General features: G+C 38.5%; 1 protein-coding gene across 5 annotated transcripts in view; it reads right to left on the bottom strand.

Annotated features, from left to right (window-relative positions):
• Positions 1–1,541: 1,541 nt before the first annotated feature.
• The window catches only part of GPATCH2 (G-patch domain containing 2), a 198,914-nt gene continuing 185,972 nt past the window's right edge, over positions 1,542–14,483 (bottom strand). For 4 of the 5 annotated variants that reach the window (XM_016938803.3, XM_009441501.4, XM_016938812.3 and 1 more), the window contains one exon: positions 1,753–2,625. In XM_016938803.3, coding sequence (XP_016794292.1) covers positions 2,405–2,625 — 221 coding nt within the window. In that variant the 3' untranslated portion in view covers positions 1,753–2,404. Of the gene's footprint in view, positions 2,626–14,483 lie in introns of all 5 variants that reach the window. The other variant, XM_001172096.8, reaches the window with a different exon arrangement.

Below are 14,483 nucleotides of genomic sequence, written 5' to 3'. Positions count from 1 at the left end.
TCTATTAGCTGAAAATACAAAGAAGAATTTTTTTTAGGTGTTAGAGAAGCTAAGTTAACATCCTACAGAAGTTGCTTCAGAAGATTTGTACCTGTCCAGAACAGCAACAATAAAGAGCACTCATAAGGACTGCAATATTTAATGAAGAAGTTCCTATACACTAGTCTGGTGTATATACTGCTCTTCTTCACTATGAGGGTTTTTACCTCCATTAGAACATAATAAGGTGAAAAAGAACAGCCAAGTCCTCAGGAGTGTGGAACCAGGCTAACAATGACCTCATTGTTTGCTCTCAGTGGCTTCAAACTTGGCTTTTTGAGATTCTAGGATTTTAGCAGATCTCCAGGCAATCAAATTAACAAAAAGCTCAAACACCAAATTTTGAATAGACCCTAGAGCACAATACACTATCATAAAGAAGTTTTAAAACTTGTATATAATCTCCCCCCAGCTACATAGACAGAATGAGCATTTAGAAAATATCAGTTAAAAAAATGGCAAATTTGTAAGTAAAAAACTTGTAGAAAGTAATGATACCATGGGGTTACTTTATCCAGTAAGAATGCTTCAAAAGAACATCTCTTCTGGTCGTCCATAGTCCCCTAACCAACCTGTCCTCTAGGTACAATATCCCTGGGAAAGAAGATAATTCTCAAGAAACGTACATTTGGCAAAACGTGAAGGCTTTCAAATAGCAGGTTGGCCTTCCCCTCCCTAGTTGGCAGGATTTTTTTTAGGGGACCACCTGAGAAAGGTCTGTTACGTGCATAAACCTCCTTTAACACCTTTTAAAAACTCTTCTGGGGGCTGGGCGCTGTGGTTCATGCCTGTAATCCCAGCTCTTTGGGAGGCCAAGGTGGGCGGATCACTTGAGGTCCGGAGTTCGAGACCAGCCTGGCCAACATGGTGAAACTCCGTCTATACTAAAAATACAAAAATTATCCGGGTATGGTGGTGGGTGCCTGTAATCCCTGCTATTTGGGAGGCTGAGGCAGAACGATCGCTTGAACCCAGGAGGGGGAGGCTGCAGTGAGCCGAGAGTGCGCCACTGCACTCCAGCCTGGGCGACAGAGGCAGACTCTGTCAAAAAAAAAAAAAAAAAAAAAGAAAGAAACAAAAGAACTCTTTTGGAAAGTGACAAGATTTTAAAAACCCATTAGAAAGGTGATTCACATGTGTTATCTCAGTCTTTACTCAACCAGCAAAGGCCATTATAAATAGAATGATAATAATCATCATCATAATAAGTTGTTAATAATGAAGATAATAAATAAAGATCTAAACTAAAAGCAATTTAGAATCTCTGATACTATGAAGCAAATGACTCAGAAACAGCTCAATACTAGGCACGTAATACAAACGACCTCTTTTGCTAGGTTTTAAAGTAACATCTTGGGTCCTAGAAAGGGCAAATCAGTACCATTTACTTCTTTTGTTCACCTTCTAAATGGGTTGGGCCATTGCCAGAAATCTGAGTTCTGGGAGAGCCATTTAACTCTTCATGTAAATTGATTCAATATTGTAATAAATTACTCCAATGATTAAAATTTTAAATCCGTTTACTACACTTGAGTTGATCTTAAAAATAATATCAATCTTTGGGAAAACAGAGGTAGAAGTACATCTGGATTAATAGAATTTACAGTTCAATCACGGTGAATTTAAAAAATACATTTTTCTTTCAATAATTATTTTATGTTCTAAATGAGGTAAATTTATAAAATCTGCATTAAAGTAAGGTAGAGGGCACTCTGGTGATAACAATGATGAGGTTTATTTTTGTCAAAACGTCCAAGGGAAACATTAATTGTTGTTTGTCAACTGTGAACTTCACACTACATTGTCTAAGGATAGAAAATTGATGGGTATCACTCTGTCAGAAAATCCTCACAAAGAAGCCAATTCAAGGAATATGAAATTGACAAGCCTTTCAAACAAAGATGTGTTCGGACTTCACTGATGCGATGGTAGGTCTCTTGGGTTACAATAGATAGGGATGATATAAAACACAATCTTTTCCTGTCTATTCCATTTTAGAAACCGGTGGGTGTGCTCACGTTTGTCTGGGCATTGCAGCACTGCACACATACATGAATTAAGCAAAGCATCGGAAAGTATTGACACATGAGACTAAAATAAATAAGAGAAACGAGCTGCTCTTTATACCTAGAAATAGCTGGAAATTACTGAAAAAAAATAAAGGGCAGAGGTTTTCATTTTAGCACCATGAATTGTGATGAAATCCCATTTCTCTCACTATGGCAGGACTGTATGCAGTAAGGAAGCTAGAGTGATGTGTTTGAGGCAATGTAGATTTTTGCTTCAAAAACAGAAGTCATGTTATCATTTTAGAACAATGGGACATAGTGAATAAAGTCTGTAAAACATTTCTTCTTTGCTTTTCTTAGGCGGATTTTCCTGCATTGGGGGTAGCAGTTGCGGAAGTACTTTTTGGTAGAGGAAATCCAAGTCCTAATCCCTTTGGCCTCTGCATGGCTTGAATTGGCTCAGAGATCCCCTTGCCATCTCGTCCAAGGCCTGACCCAGGCGTCCAGCCCATATTCTGAAGCATTCGGTTTCCAATATTATTTTCTAGGATTGGCTGGGCATTTTCACCTACAAATCCTGAAATGATAAAACAACAGCACACATTAATCAGTATGAACACAGGTGAAGATATTAGGCTATGAAAACGATGTTCTCCTAAGTTTTGTTTTGTTTTGTTTTTCAACCAGGTACTAGAGGGGGTTGCGTATTCATCTTTGGATACTTTTTGTAGTTGAGAGAACAATGGAAGAAAGATCTTGTTTAGAATTTCAATTCTAGCACTTCACAGCAGGGTGAGCTATTCAGCCTCTCTGGGCTTTTGTTTTCTCATCTGTGAAACAGCCATAATACAACCTACATTGCCTCTCACAGAACTTTGTAGGACAGATGAGATCATGTATGTAAAGAAACTTCTCAGTAAACCATAAAGTACTCTACTAATGGATTTATTTTCATTACCATGTTAGCCTTATGGATTATTCAGAAAATCACCAACCTATATTGTAATATCTCACATTTGCCCATGACCTTGACATTCAACAGAACCAAAACTAAAACCAAACCAAACAAAAAGCACAACTGGTGGCATCTTGAATTTCTAGGAATTTACATTCTTATCATCTCTCTCCTTGTTATTTATTATTCAGTCTGTAACATATGTCTCCTTTAGTTCCTTTCCTCCTTTTCCTTCCATGGCCATGTTTAAATGACTATATAAGTTAGTAGAAAGAAAACAGAGGAAAATAATATTAAAGAGATATATATATATTATAAAATTTAAATATATTATATAAATTTGCAGGTACATAGACCACAATTCCCTTCATAGGCCTCCAGCAATAGATATATTTCTTCCTTCCCCTCCCTCCCTCCCTCCCTCCCTCCCTCGGTTCCTTATTTGAAAAAGGAGATTGGTTAGTGCTTAACATGAAATTTAGATATAGATGTTGTTTACCTTATTTTCTTAGCAGGTAATTGAGAAATGCATCTATTTTAAGCATTTTCTCTTTGATGACATTTTCAAAAATAGACTTCGAATTAATTTTTTTGTAGGCTCTTATAGAAAAAGTTGAGCATAGATACTGTATATTTGGTTCTAGGGAAAAACTCAGAAGTACTAGATATCTGAAATCCAAGGATGGAGAAATTAACAAACACCACAACAGTCAAAAAATACAAGAACTTGAGCTCTTTCCTTCAGTTGCAAGCTTGGGCTTGTCCTTGGCCTTGGTTGATCTGCCCCAGGTGTGGTATAGGTTGGCTCTTTCCTTGACTGGTTCATTTCTGTTCCTTCTCTAGCAGCAGGTATTAGATTATGGTGTATGAAAAGGGAATATAGCAAATCTGGAGCTAACCAGATACAAGCAATCAGAAGACTTAATTATCAGAGCATTTCTCATGGTTACTCCCCTTTTAGAAGAAAGTGGATAACAGACAAACTAATATTGCAGTCTGTAAGAAAAAAAAAGAGAGATGAAAGTCTATCTTAAAAGAACCTTTGTCTTAGTGAGAACATATTCGGCCCAGTCCAATCTCTTACACCAGGGCTCAAATTTACAGGGACACAGAGTTTGACACCATTCCCTCCATAGGCCTCCTATACTACACTTTCCAAATATCAGTAGAATGCCTGTGGTATAGCAGCTGAGTCCTGGCTCTAGCATATTTCTGCTCTGAAATGTGGACCATGTCTTCCTAGACAGAGGTTGAAATGGTCGGCTGTTGACATAACCACTTACTTCTCTCAAAGTTTCATGAGTCTCTTTAGCACCAACCTACACCTCACCCTGCCCCTATCCCTTTCCCATCATCAGTTTTCTTCTTCCCTGACTCAGGATTATTACAGCATCTTCTCCCCAACTACAAAAAAAAGTTGGAACTCTCTGTCCTACTCTTTCTCTGAGACTATGTTCAGAATGGTGGTACCAGCAGAGAAGGATCCTTGGATCTCAAACATCAATAAGAATAACAAAAATATTAACGATGAAACTCCAGAGTATAGTAGTGTTTTCTTTCTTATCCTGAGTTGTGGTTACCCAAATGGCCAATTTATTATTGTTCTTTAAACTGTTCATATATATATATATATATATATATTTTTTTTTTTTTTTTTTTGGCAGAGTCTCACTCTGTTGCCCAGGCTGGAGTGCAGTGGTGAAATCTTGGCTTACTGCAACCTCCACCTCCCAGGTTCAAGTGATTCTTATGCCTCAGCCTCCCGAGTACCTGGGATTACAGGTGTGTGCCTTCACCCAACTAATTTTTGTACTTTTTAGTAGAGAAGGGATTTCACCACGTTGGCCAGGCTGGTCTTGAAATCCTCACCTCAGGTGATCCACCTGCCTTAGCCTCCCAAAGTTCTGGGATTACAGGCGTGAGCCACCACACCCAAACTGTACATATACATTTTTAAGTGTATTCTTTGAACTATGTATTTCACAGTAAAAAATAAAATAATAGTAAAAGAAATGTCAGCATTGAACCAACGGTGTATCTTCTCTGGTAACTTGTGTCTCACATTGTGGGGAACAGCAAGTGAGTCACGCTCTGTGATTCTTACTTGTAGAACAAGGAAAGCCACAAACGGCTAGACATGAGTTTTAATACCTATACCCCTCTTATTTACTATGGAGTAATCATCAATTGATTTTCAAAGCCGTTTATTAAACATTTTGGTATTCTCAATCTTCAGTGCATTTCAAGACCAAGAAGAAGACCACATCATTGCCATTTGCTAAATTCCTTACAGGGAGTAAGAACTAGCCAATGATTAATTGGCTTTGGATTTCTCAAATGGATTCATAGCTCATGGAAACAAGTACCTTAACATGTAACAGAAAGAACCTTCAACTACTTGCCTCTTGAGTGGCAACACCCAACAATGTCAAAGAAAAATTCTTGACTAAAATTATTGACCACTTGAGAAGGGCAAAATGCATATACAGAGATTATAAATATATGTGTGAATGTGTGTTGTGTGTGACAGTGAAAAATGGACCTCTTAGTCACACACACGCAAGCACGCACAACATAAAAATCTTTTGTCAAAAATGTTTAATATAACAAAAAAGCAGTTAATTTTTTATTTTGAAGCCATGATTATGGTGGTAACCAGGACAGACCTCCAAGGTATGTAGTTTTTTCTGGATAGCTGCTAATCAGGTATGCCAGGTTAAACAGTGCCTTAGCGTGTTGTCTCATATCCCTGATTTTTCAGTGATTGCCATGAATTAATTTACTTCTACCCTAAGCTAAAGTCAGACCAGAGGTCTAATGCTGCTCTGGGCTATACATCTGTTTACTCACATTTTTGATAGGATAGCTTGCAAAAGTTCAGAATTAAAATTTGTTTAATATTTAAGAAAACAGTAAGGCCAATTTAAAATATTTCTAAAAAATTGCTAAATTATGGTGAATTTTCAGTCCTAAAGTGAACAGCAAATGATAATTGATTCACTATTATAATAGAAAAATGTTGGTATTTCAAGCAGGGTAGCCCAGGGGTGACCACCATACTCTCATGCTTTTGTTTTTATATAGATGGAAAAGAACTCATTCTCATTTTTTTAAATGATGGTTTCATTTCTCTTCTTCATAAAATAAAACAATATAACATAAAACAAAGCATTATCTTGTACTCAGAAGAAAAATGAACATTTTATTCTTCAAATGCTAAATCTTTCCTCATAGAAACACAACCCAAAAAACAAAAAAAAGTAACAGATACTTCATTATTCATGGAAAATGATTCTAGAGTGAAATCTACTGTTGGCTTCTCATCCTTCTTTTATGAGATTAAGACTTAGGAGTGGAACAACTCAGCCTCAGCTCAGTATACACCACAACCATAATTTCCCTTTCTTTGGCTCCTGGCAGTGTTAAAATCCTTTAAGACCTTTCCTAGAAGGCTCTCCTGCTCGGGCAGCTTTAGCAATACATCTCCCACTAACCTTTCTGCCTGCTTCCGCTCCCAGCCTCCTGTCTGCTGGATCTCTCATATCTATTACAGCTGAGTCGGTCCTTTCCCCTCAAATCTTCCAAAGAGTACCGTGGAGGGTAATTCACTTGCATAATTGGCTCAAGAGATGAAAATCTTGTATCGGCCTCTCTTAGCCACTAATCTATCCAGCTGACTGCAAGCCTAATTGGCAGCTTGTTTAGTAATTTGGCTCCTAAAGTGTTGTATTGATGTTGGATAAACAGCCAATGGAAGGGGAGGTGACACATGCTGCTTCCCATAGAACAGCTAGTGCACTCCGCCTCTGTCCCTACCTTGTATTCACAAGGCATTTATTAGTTTGTGATCACTCTTTCTTCCCATACTCTTTTCACCATTACTTGACTAGCCAGCTGAGGGGCTGGGCTATTCTCATTATTATTAGGAACATTATAACAATGATAAGTTATGATACTGTCCTCTGTTCTCAGCAACTAATTTAGGGACATGGATTTTTGATTATTATTATTATGAACTCAAGGAACAGCATTAAGCACAGTTTAAGATGAGAGAAAGTGGTAGGTGTTACTACTCTTCGTCTAATGTTTTAATTATTTCATTTATTAATATAGAAATGCTTCACTAATTCAGACTAGTCTATAATTTTATCTGCAATATTGCAGACATACTTCATGATACTTTTGTTAATTAAAATCAGTTTAAATAGTTAAGTGCATAAATATATGAGGCACTGACTTATTTAAATAACAGAAATTTAATGTAAAACTAGTTTTTTTTTCCTTAAGGGATAAAAACTTTGTAAAGAATAAAAGACATGATCTGTTATTGACATGTTTAGAGGAGGAAGTGTTCTTATTAACATGTTTTTAATTAAACCGAAATGTATTTCTTATGGAATGCTTATGTATCAAACAGTATGCATTAAAAAAAAAATCTTACAAATAGAAAACTGTTTTGGCCCTGAAGTCAGACAGGAATGTTTATCTGCTACAATATAATCAGAACCATTTTTGGTCTTCCTACTAGAAAGCATGCCTACACAAAGCATGTGGTATATTTGTTAGGTATCTGACATTCATTATTTCTACTCTTCATTCAAAAAGGAAATTTTAATGGTCCTCAGAGAGTTGAAGTAACTTAACCTTGACCACACAGTGAGTAAGCTAGGATTCAAACTTTGGTTAAGCTTACTCCAAAAGCCTACACACATTTCTTTACCTGATTCCCCTGATTCCCTATAAGAATTTTTAGCAGAGATGTTGTACAAACCACTAAAAAAATTCATTGAGTAATATATGAATGGCAATATTAGGTTCTCTCAATTTGTATATGAACAATATATCGCACTTTGTATATGGACAATATATCACAGACACATTTGGATAACGTAGAATACAATGACGTCTGTAGCCCTTATACATTATAAATGCTTCCGTATCCATAATTTCTTTTGATCTTATCAACCTGAAAGGGGAGTATTATTGGCCCCATTTAGTAGATGCAACTGATGTTTGGAGAGATAATTCAGCTGCCCGAAGTCAATTAGCTAAAGAGTATCCCAGTTAGAACTTGAACTTAGGATATTTGATCCCAAATGTTACCCTTTCAGCCGACTGAACACTGAACTTGCAATATTATATCATCAACATTTTCTGATGCATGGGGAGTTGCCGGCAAGATGGCTGAATAGGAACAGCTCCAGTCTGCAGCTCCCAGCGAGATCAATGCAGAAGGTGGGTGATTTCTGCATTTCCAGCTGGGGTACCTGGTTCATCTCACTGGGACTGGTTAGACAGTGGATGCAGTCCACGGAGGGTGAGCAGAAGCAGGGTGGGGCGGTGCCTCACCCAGGAAGTGCAAGTGGTGAGGGAACTCCCTCCCCTAGGCAAGGGTAGCCTGGAGGAACTGTGCCTTGAGGAACAGTGCACTCCAGCCCAGATACTATGCTGTTCCCACGATCTTCACAACCCGCAGACCATGAGATCCCTCCGAGTGCCTATGCCACCAGGGCCCTGGGTTTCAAGCACAAAACTGGGCGACTGTTTGAGCAGACACCAAGCTAGCTGCAGGAGTTTTTTTTCATACCCCAGTGGCACCTGGAATGACAGCAAGACACAACCATTAACTCCTCTGGAAAGGGGGTTGAAGCCAGGGAGCCAAGTGGTCTAGCTCAGCACATCCCACCCCCATGAAGCCCAACAAGCTAAGATCCACAGGCTTGAAATTCTCACTGCCAGCACAGTAGTCTGAAGCCGACCTGGGATGCTTTGAATTTGGTGGGGGAAGGGGCATCCGCCATTACTGAGGCTTGAGTAGGCAGTTTTCCCCTCACAGTGTAAACAAAGCTGATGGGAGTTCCAACTGGGTGGAGCCCACCATGGCTCAGTAAAGCTGCTGTAGCCAGACTGCCTCTCTAGATTCCTCCTCTCTGGGCAGGGCATCTCTGAAAGAAATGCAGCAGCCCCAGTAAGGGGCTTATAGATAAAAACCCCATCTCCCTGGGACAGAGCACCTGCGGGAAGGGGTGGCTGTGGGCACAGCTTCAGCAGACTTAAACATTCCTGCTGGCTGGCTCTGACGAGAGCAGCGGATCTCCCAGCACAGCGCTTGAGCTCTGCTAACGGAAAGAATGCCTCCTCAAGTGGGTCCCTGACCCCCGTGCTTCCTGACTGGGAGAAAACTCCCAGCAGGGGTCGACAGACACCTCATACAGGAGAGCTCCAGCTGGCATCTGGCGGGTGCCCCTCTGGGATGAAGCTTCCAGAGGAAGGAACAGGCAGTAATCTTTGCTGTTCTGCAGCTTCTGCTAGTGACACCCAGGCAAACAGGGTCTGGAGTGGACCTCCAGTGAACTCCAGGAGACCTGCAGCAGAGGGGCCTGACTGTTAGAAGAAAAACTAACAAACAGAAAGGAATAGCATCAACATCAACAAAAATGACGTCTGCACAGAAACCCCATCTGAAGGTCACCAACATCAAAGACCAAAGGTAGATAAATCCACGAAGATGAAGAAAAAACAGCACAAAAAGGCAGAAAATTCCAAAAACCAGAGCGCCTCTTCTCCTCTAAAGGATCACAACTCCTTGCCAGCAAGGGAACAAAACTGGGGAATGAGTTTGAGGAATTGACAGAAGTAGGCTTCAGAAGGTGGGTAATAACAAACTCCTCCAAGCTAAAGGAGCATGTTCTAATGCAGTGCAAGAAAGCTAACCACCTTGAAAAAAGGTAACTAGAATAACCAGTTTAGAGAAGAACATAAATAACCTGATGAAACTGAAAAACACAGCATGAGAACTTCCTGAAGCATGCACAAGTATCAATGGCTAAATTGATCAAGCAGAAGAAAATATATCAGAGATTGAAGATCATCTAAATGAAAGAAAGCATGAAGACAAGATTACAGAAAAAAGAATGAAAAGGAATGAACAAACCTCCAAGAAATATGGGACCATGTGAAAAGACCAAACCTACGGTTGACAGGTGTATCTGAAAGTGATGGGGAGAATGGAACCAAGTTGGAAAATACTCTTCAGGATATTATCCAGGAGAACTTCCCCAACCTAGTAAGACAGGCCAACACCTGTCTTCTCGCTGCCAGATTCATAAAGCAAGTTCTTAGAGACCTACAAAGAGACTTAGACTTCCACAAAATAATAGTGGGAGATTTAACACTCTGCTGCCAATATTAGACAGAGCAACGAGACAGAAAATTAACAAGGATATTCAGGATTTGAACTCAGCTCTGGTCCAAGCAGACCTAATAGACATCTACAGAACTCTCCACTGCAAATCAACAGAATGTACACTCTTCTCAGCACCAAATCGCACTTATTCTAAAATTGACCACATAATTGGAAGTACAACACTCCTCAGCAAATGGAAAAGAACGGAAATCATAACAGTCTCTCAGACCACAGTGCAATCAGACTAGAACCCAGGATTAAGAAACTCACTCAAAACCACTCAACTCCATGGAAACTGAACAACCTGCTCCTGAACGACTACTGGGAAAATAACGAAATTAAAGCAGAAGTAAATAAGTTATTTGAAACCAATGAGAACAAAGACACAATGTGCCAGAATCTCTGGGACACAGCTAAAGCAGTGTTTAGAGGGAAATTTATAGCACTAAATGCCCAAAGGAGAAAGTGGGAAAGATCTAAAATCAACACCCTAACATCACAATTGAAAGAACTAGAGAAGCAAGGGCAAACAAATTCAAAAGATAGCAGAAGACAAGAAATAATTAAGATTACAGCAGAACTGAAGGAGAGAGAGATACGAAAAACCCTTCAAAAAAATCAGTGAATCCAGGAGCTGGTTGTTTGAAAAGATTAACAAAATAGACTGCTAGTCAGACTAATGAAGAAGAAAAGAGAAAAGAATCAAATAGACACAATAAAAAATGATAAAGGGGATATCACCACTGATCCCACAGATATACAAAATACCATCAGAGAATAGTATAAACACCTCTATGCAAATAAACTAGAAAATCTAGAAGAAATGGATAAATTCCTGGACACATACACCCTCCCAAGACTAAAGCAGGAAGAAGTCGAATCCCTGAATAGACTAATAACAAGTTCTGACATTGAGGCAGCAATTAATAGCCTACCAACCAAAATAAGCCCAGGACCAGATGGATTCACAGTCAAATTCTACCAGAGGTACAAAGAGGAGCTGGTACCATTCCTTCTGAAACTATTCCAAACGATAGAAAAAGAGGGACTCCTCCCAGACTCATTTTATGAGGCCAGGATCATCCTGATACCAAAACTTGGCAGAGACACAACAACAACAAAAAATTTCAGGCTAATATCCCTGATGAACATCGATGTGAAAATCCTCAATAAAATACTGGCAAACCAAATCCAGCAGCACATCAAAAAGTTTATCCAACATGATCAAGTCAGCTTCATCCCTGGGATGCAAGGCTGGTTCAACATACTCAAATCAATAAACGTAATACATCACAAAAACAGAACCAATGACAAAAACCACGTGATTATTTCAACAGACACAGAAAAGCCTTTGATAAAATTCAACACCCCTACATACTAAAAACTCTCAATAAACTAGGTATTGATGAAATGTATCTTAAAATAATCAGAGCTATTTATGACAAACCCACAGCCAATATCATACTGAATGGGCAAAAGCTGGAAGCATTCCCTTTGAAAACTGGCAAAAGACAAGGATGCCCTCTCTCACCACTCCTATTCAACATAGTAGTGGAAGTTCTGGCCAGGGAAATCAGGCAAGAGAAAGAAATAGGGTATTCAAATAGGAAGAGAGGAAGTCAAATTGTCTCTGTTTGCAGATGACATGATTGCATATTTAGAAAACCCCATTGTCTCAGCCCCAAATCTCCTTAAGCTGATAAGAAACTTCAGCAAAGTCTCAGGATACAAAATCAATTTGCAAAAATCACAAGCATTCCTATACACCAATAACAAACGGAGAGCCAAATCATGAGTGAACTCCCATTCACAATTGCTACAAAGAGAATAAAATACTTAGGAATACAACTTACAAGGGATGTGAAGGACCTCTTCAAGGAGAAATACAAACCACTGCTCAAGGAAATAAGAGAGGACACAAACAAATGGAAAAACATTTCATGCTCATGGATAGGAAGAATCAATATTGTGAAAATGGCCACACTGCCCAAGTAATTTACAGATTCAATGCTATCCCCATCAAGCTAACATTGACTTTCTTCACAGAATTGGAAAAAACTACTTTAAAGTTCATACGAAACCAAAAAAAGCCCACATATCCAAGACAATCCTAAGCAAAAAGAACAAAGCTGGAGGCATCACGCTACCTGACTTCAAGCTAGACTGCAAGGCTACAGTAACCAAAACAGCATGGTACTGGTATTAACACAGTTATATAGACCAATGGAACAGAACAGAGGCCTCAGAAATAATGCCACACATCTACAACCATCTGATCTTTGACAAACCTGAGAAAAACAAGCAATGGGGAAAGGATTCCCTATTTAATAAATGGTGTTGGGAAAACTGGCTAGCCATATGCAGAAAACTGAAACTGGACCCCTTCCTTACATCTTATACAAAAATTAACTCAAGATGGATTAAGAGTTAAACGTAACATCTAAAACCATAAAAACCTTAGAAGAAAACCTAGGCAATACCATTCAGGACAAAGGCATGGGCAAAGACTTCATGACTAAAACACCAAAAGCAACAGCAACAAAAGCCAAAATTGACAAATGGGATCTAATTAAATAAAGAGCTTTTGCACAGCAAAAGAAACTATCATCAGAGTGAACAGGCAACCTATGGGAGAAAATTTTTGCAATTTATCCATCTGACAAAGGGCTAATAACCAGAATCTACAAAGAACTTAAACAAATTTACAAGAAAAAGTCAAACAACCCCATCAAAAAGTGGGCAAAGGATATGAACAGACACTTCTCAAAAGAAGACATTTATGTGGCCAACAAATATGAAAAAAAGCTCATCATCACTGGTCATTAGAGAAATGCAAATCAAAATCACAATGAGACACCATCCCATGCCAGTTAGAATGCTGAGCATTAAAAAGTCAGGAAACAACAGATGCTGGAGAGGATGTGGAGAAATAGGAACACTTTTACATTGTTGGTGGGAGTGCAAATTAGTTCAGCCATTGTGGAAGACAGTGTGGCACTTCTTCAAGGATCTAGAACCAGAAATACCATTTGACCCAGCAATCTCATTACTGGGTATATATCCAAAGGAATATAAATCATTCTACTATAAAGACACATGCACATGTATGTTTATTACAGCTCTGTTCACAATAGCAAAGACTTGGAACCAACCCAAATGCCCATCAATGATAGGCTGGATAAAGAAAATGTGGCACATATGCACCATGGAATACTATGCAGCCATAAAAAAGGATGAGTTCATGTCCTTTGCAGGGACTTGAATGGAGCTGGAAACCATCATTCTCAGCAAACTAACACAGGAAAAGAAAACCAAGCACCATATGTTCTCACTCATAAGTGGGAGTTGAACAATGAGAACACATGGACACAGGGAGGGGACCATCACATACTGGGGCCTCTTGTGGGGTGGAGGGCTAGGGAAGGGATAGCATTAGGAGAAATACATAATGTAGATGACAGGTTGATGGGTACAGCACACCACCATGGTATGTGTATACCTATGTAACAAGCCTGCACGTTCTGCACATGTATGCCAGAACTTAAAGTATAAGAAAAGAAAAACAAAAACAAAAAACATTTTCTATTACATCATTTCTTTTGCCATATTTCCCCAACTGATTAAGGTTTTATTCTATTCACAGATTTCTAACTCCTGGTAAAAGTATAAATCTAAACAAGCATAGCAAATCTGAGTAAAGAGAGTATTCTAACTCCTGAAATACCTCAAGATTCATTTTGTTTGTTATAAATCCAGCTACTCTAGCTTTCTTTGGCTAATATTTAAATTAAACCTTATATTTAGTTGTATTTATGGCAAAAAGCATATACTGAGTTTTCTTCTTTTATCCATTATAATCCCTAAATTTAACAGATGTAGTTTCTCCATTTACATTTATCATGATTACTAATATACCTAGATTTATTTTTACTATATTATATAATGCTACTAGCTTTGCTTTTTCTGTGGATTTTTATTTCTTCCTTTCTGGAATTTATTGCTTGCTTATACTATCTTGAAGACTATATGCAATATTTCTATCCTTTTAAGTGATGACCTTTAAAAGTCAACATGCATATCTTGTTTATTCTCTCACATTTTACATATTATTGTCCATCTTACTTTTACACATCCAAATTAATCATCTACATGGTCACTGTCACCATCATTATTACTTTTATATAGTCAATATTAATTTAGCTTTTAGTACATGCTCAACAATTTCTTTGCTCACCATTACTTCCTGAATTTCATTCTTTTTTAATGGATTCTGTTTTCTTCTACAAGAGGTATA

Source organism: Pan troglodytes, chromosome 1, assembly GCF_028858775.2.
Source record: "Pan troglodytes isolate AG18354 chromosome 1, NHGRI_mPanTro3-v2.0_pri, whole genome shotgun sequence".
NCBI lineage: Eukaryota > Metazoa > Chordata > Mammalia > Primates > Hominidae > Pan > Pan troglodytes.
Note: the sequence above shows the minus strand (reverse complement) of the source record. Positions and strands in the feature narration are given on the sequence as shown.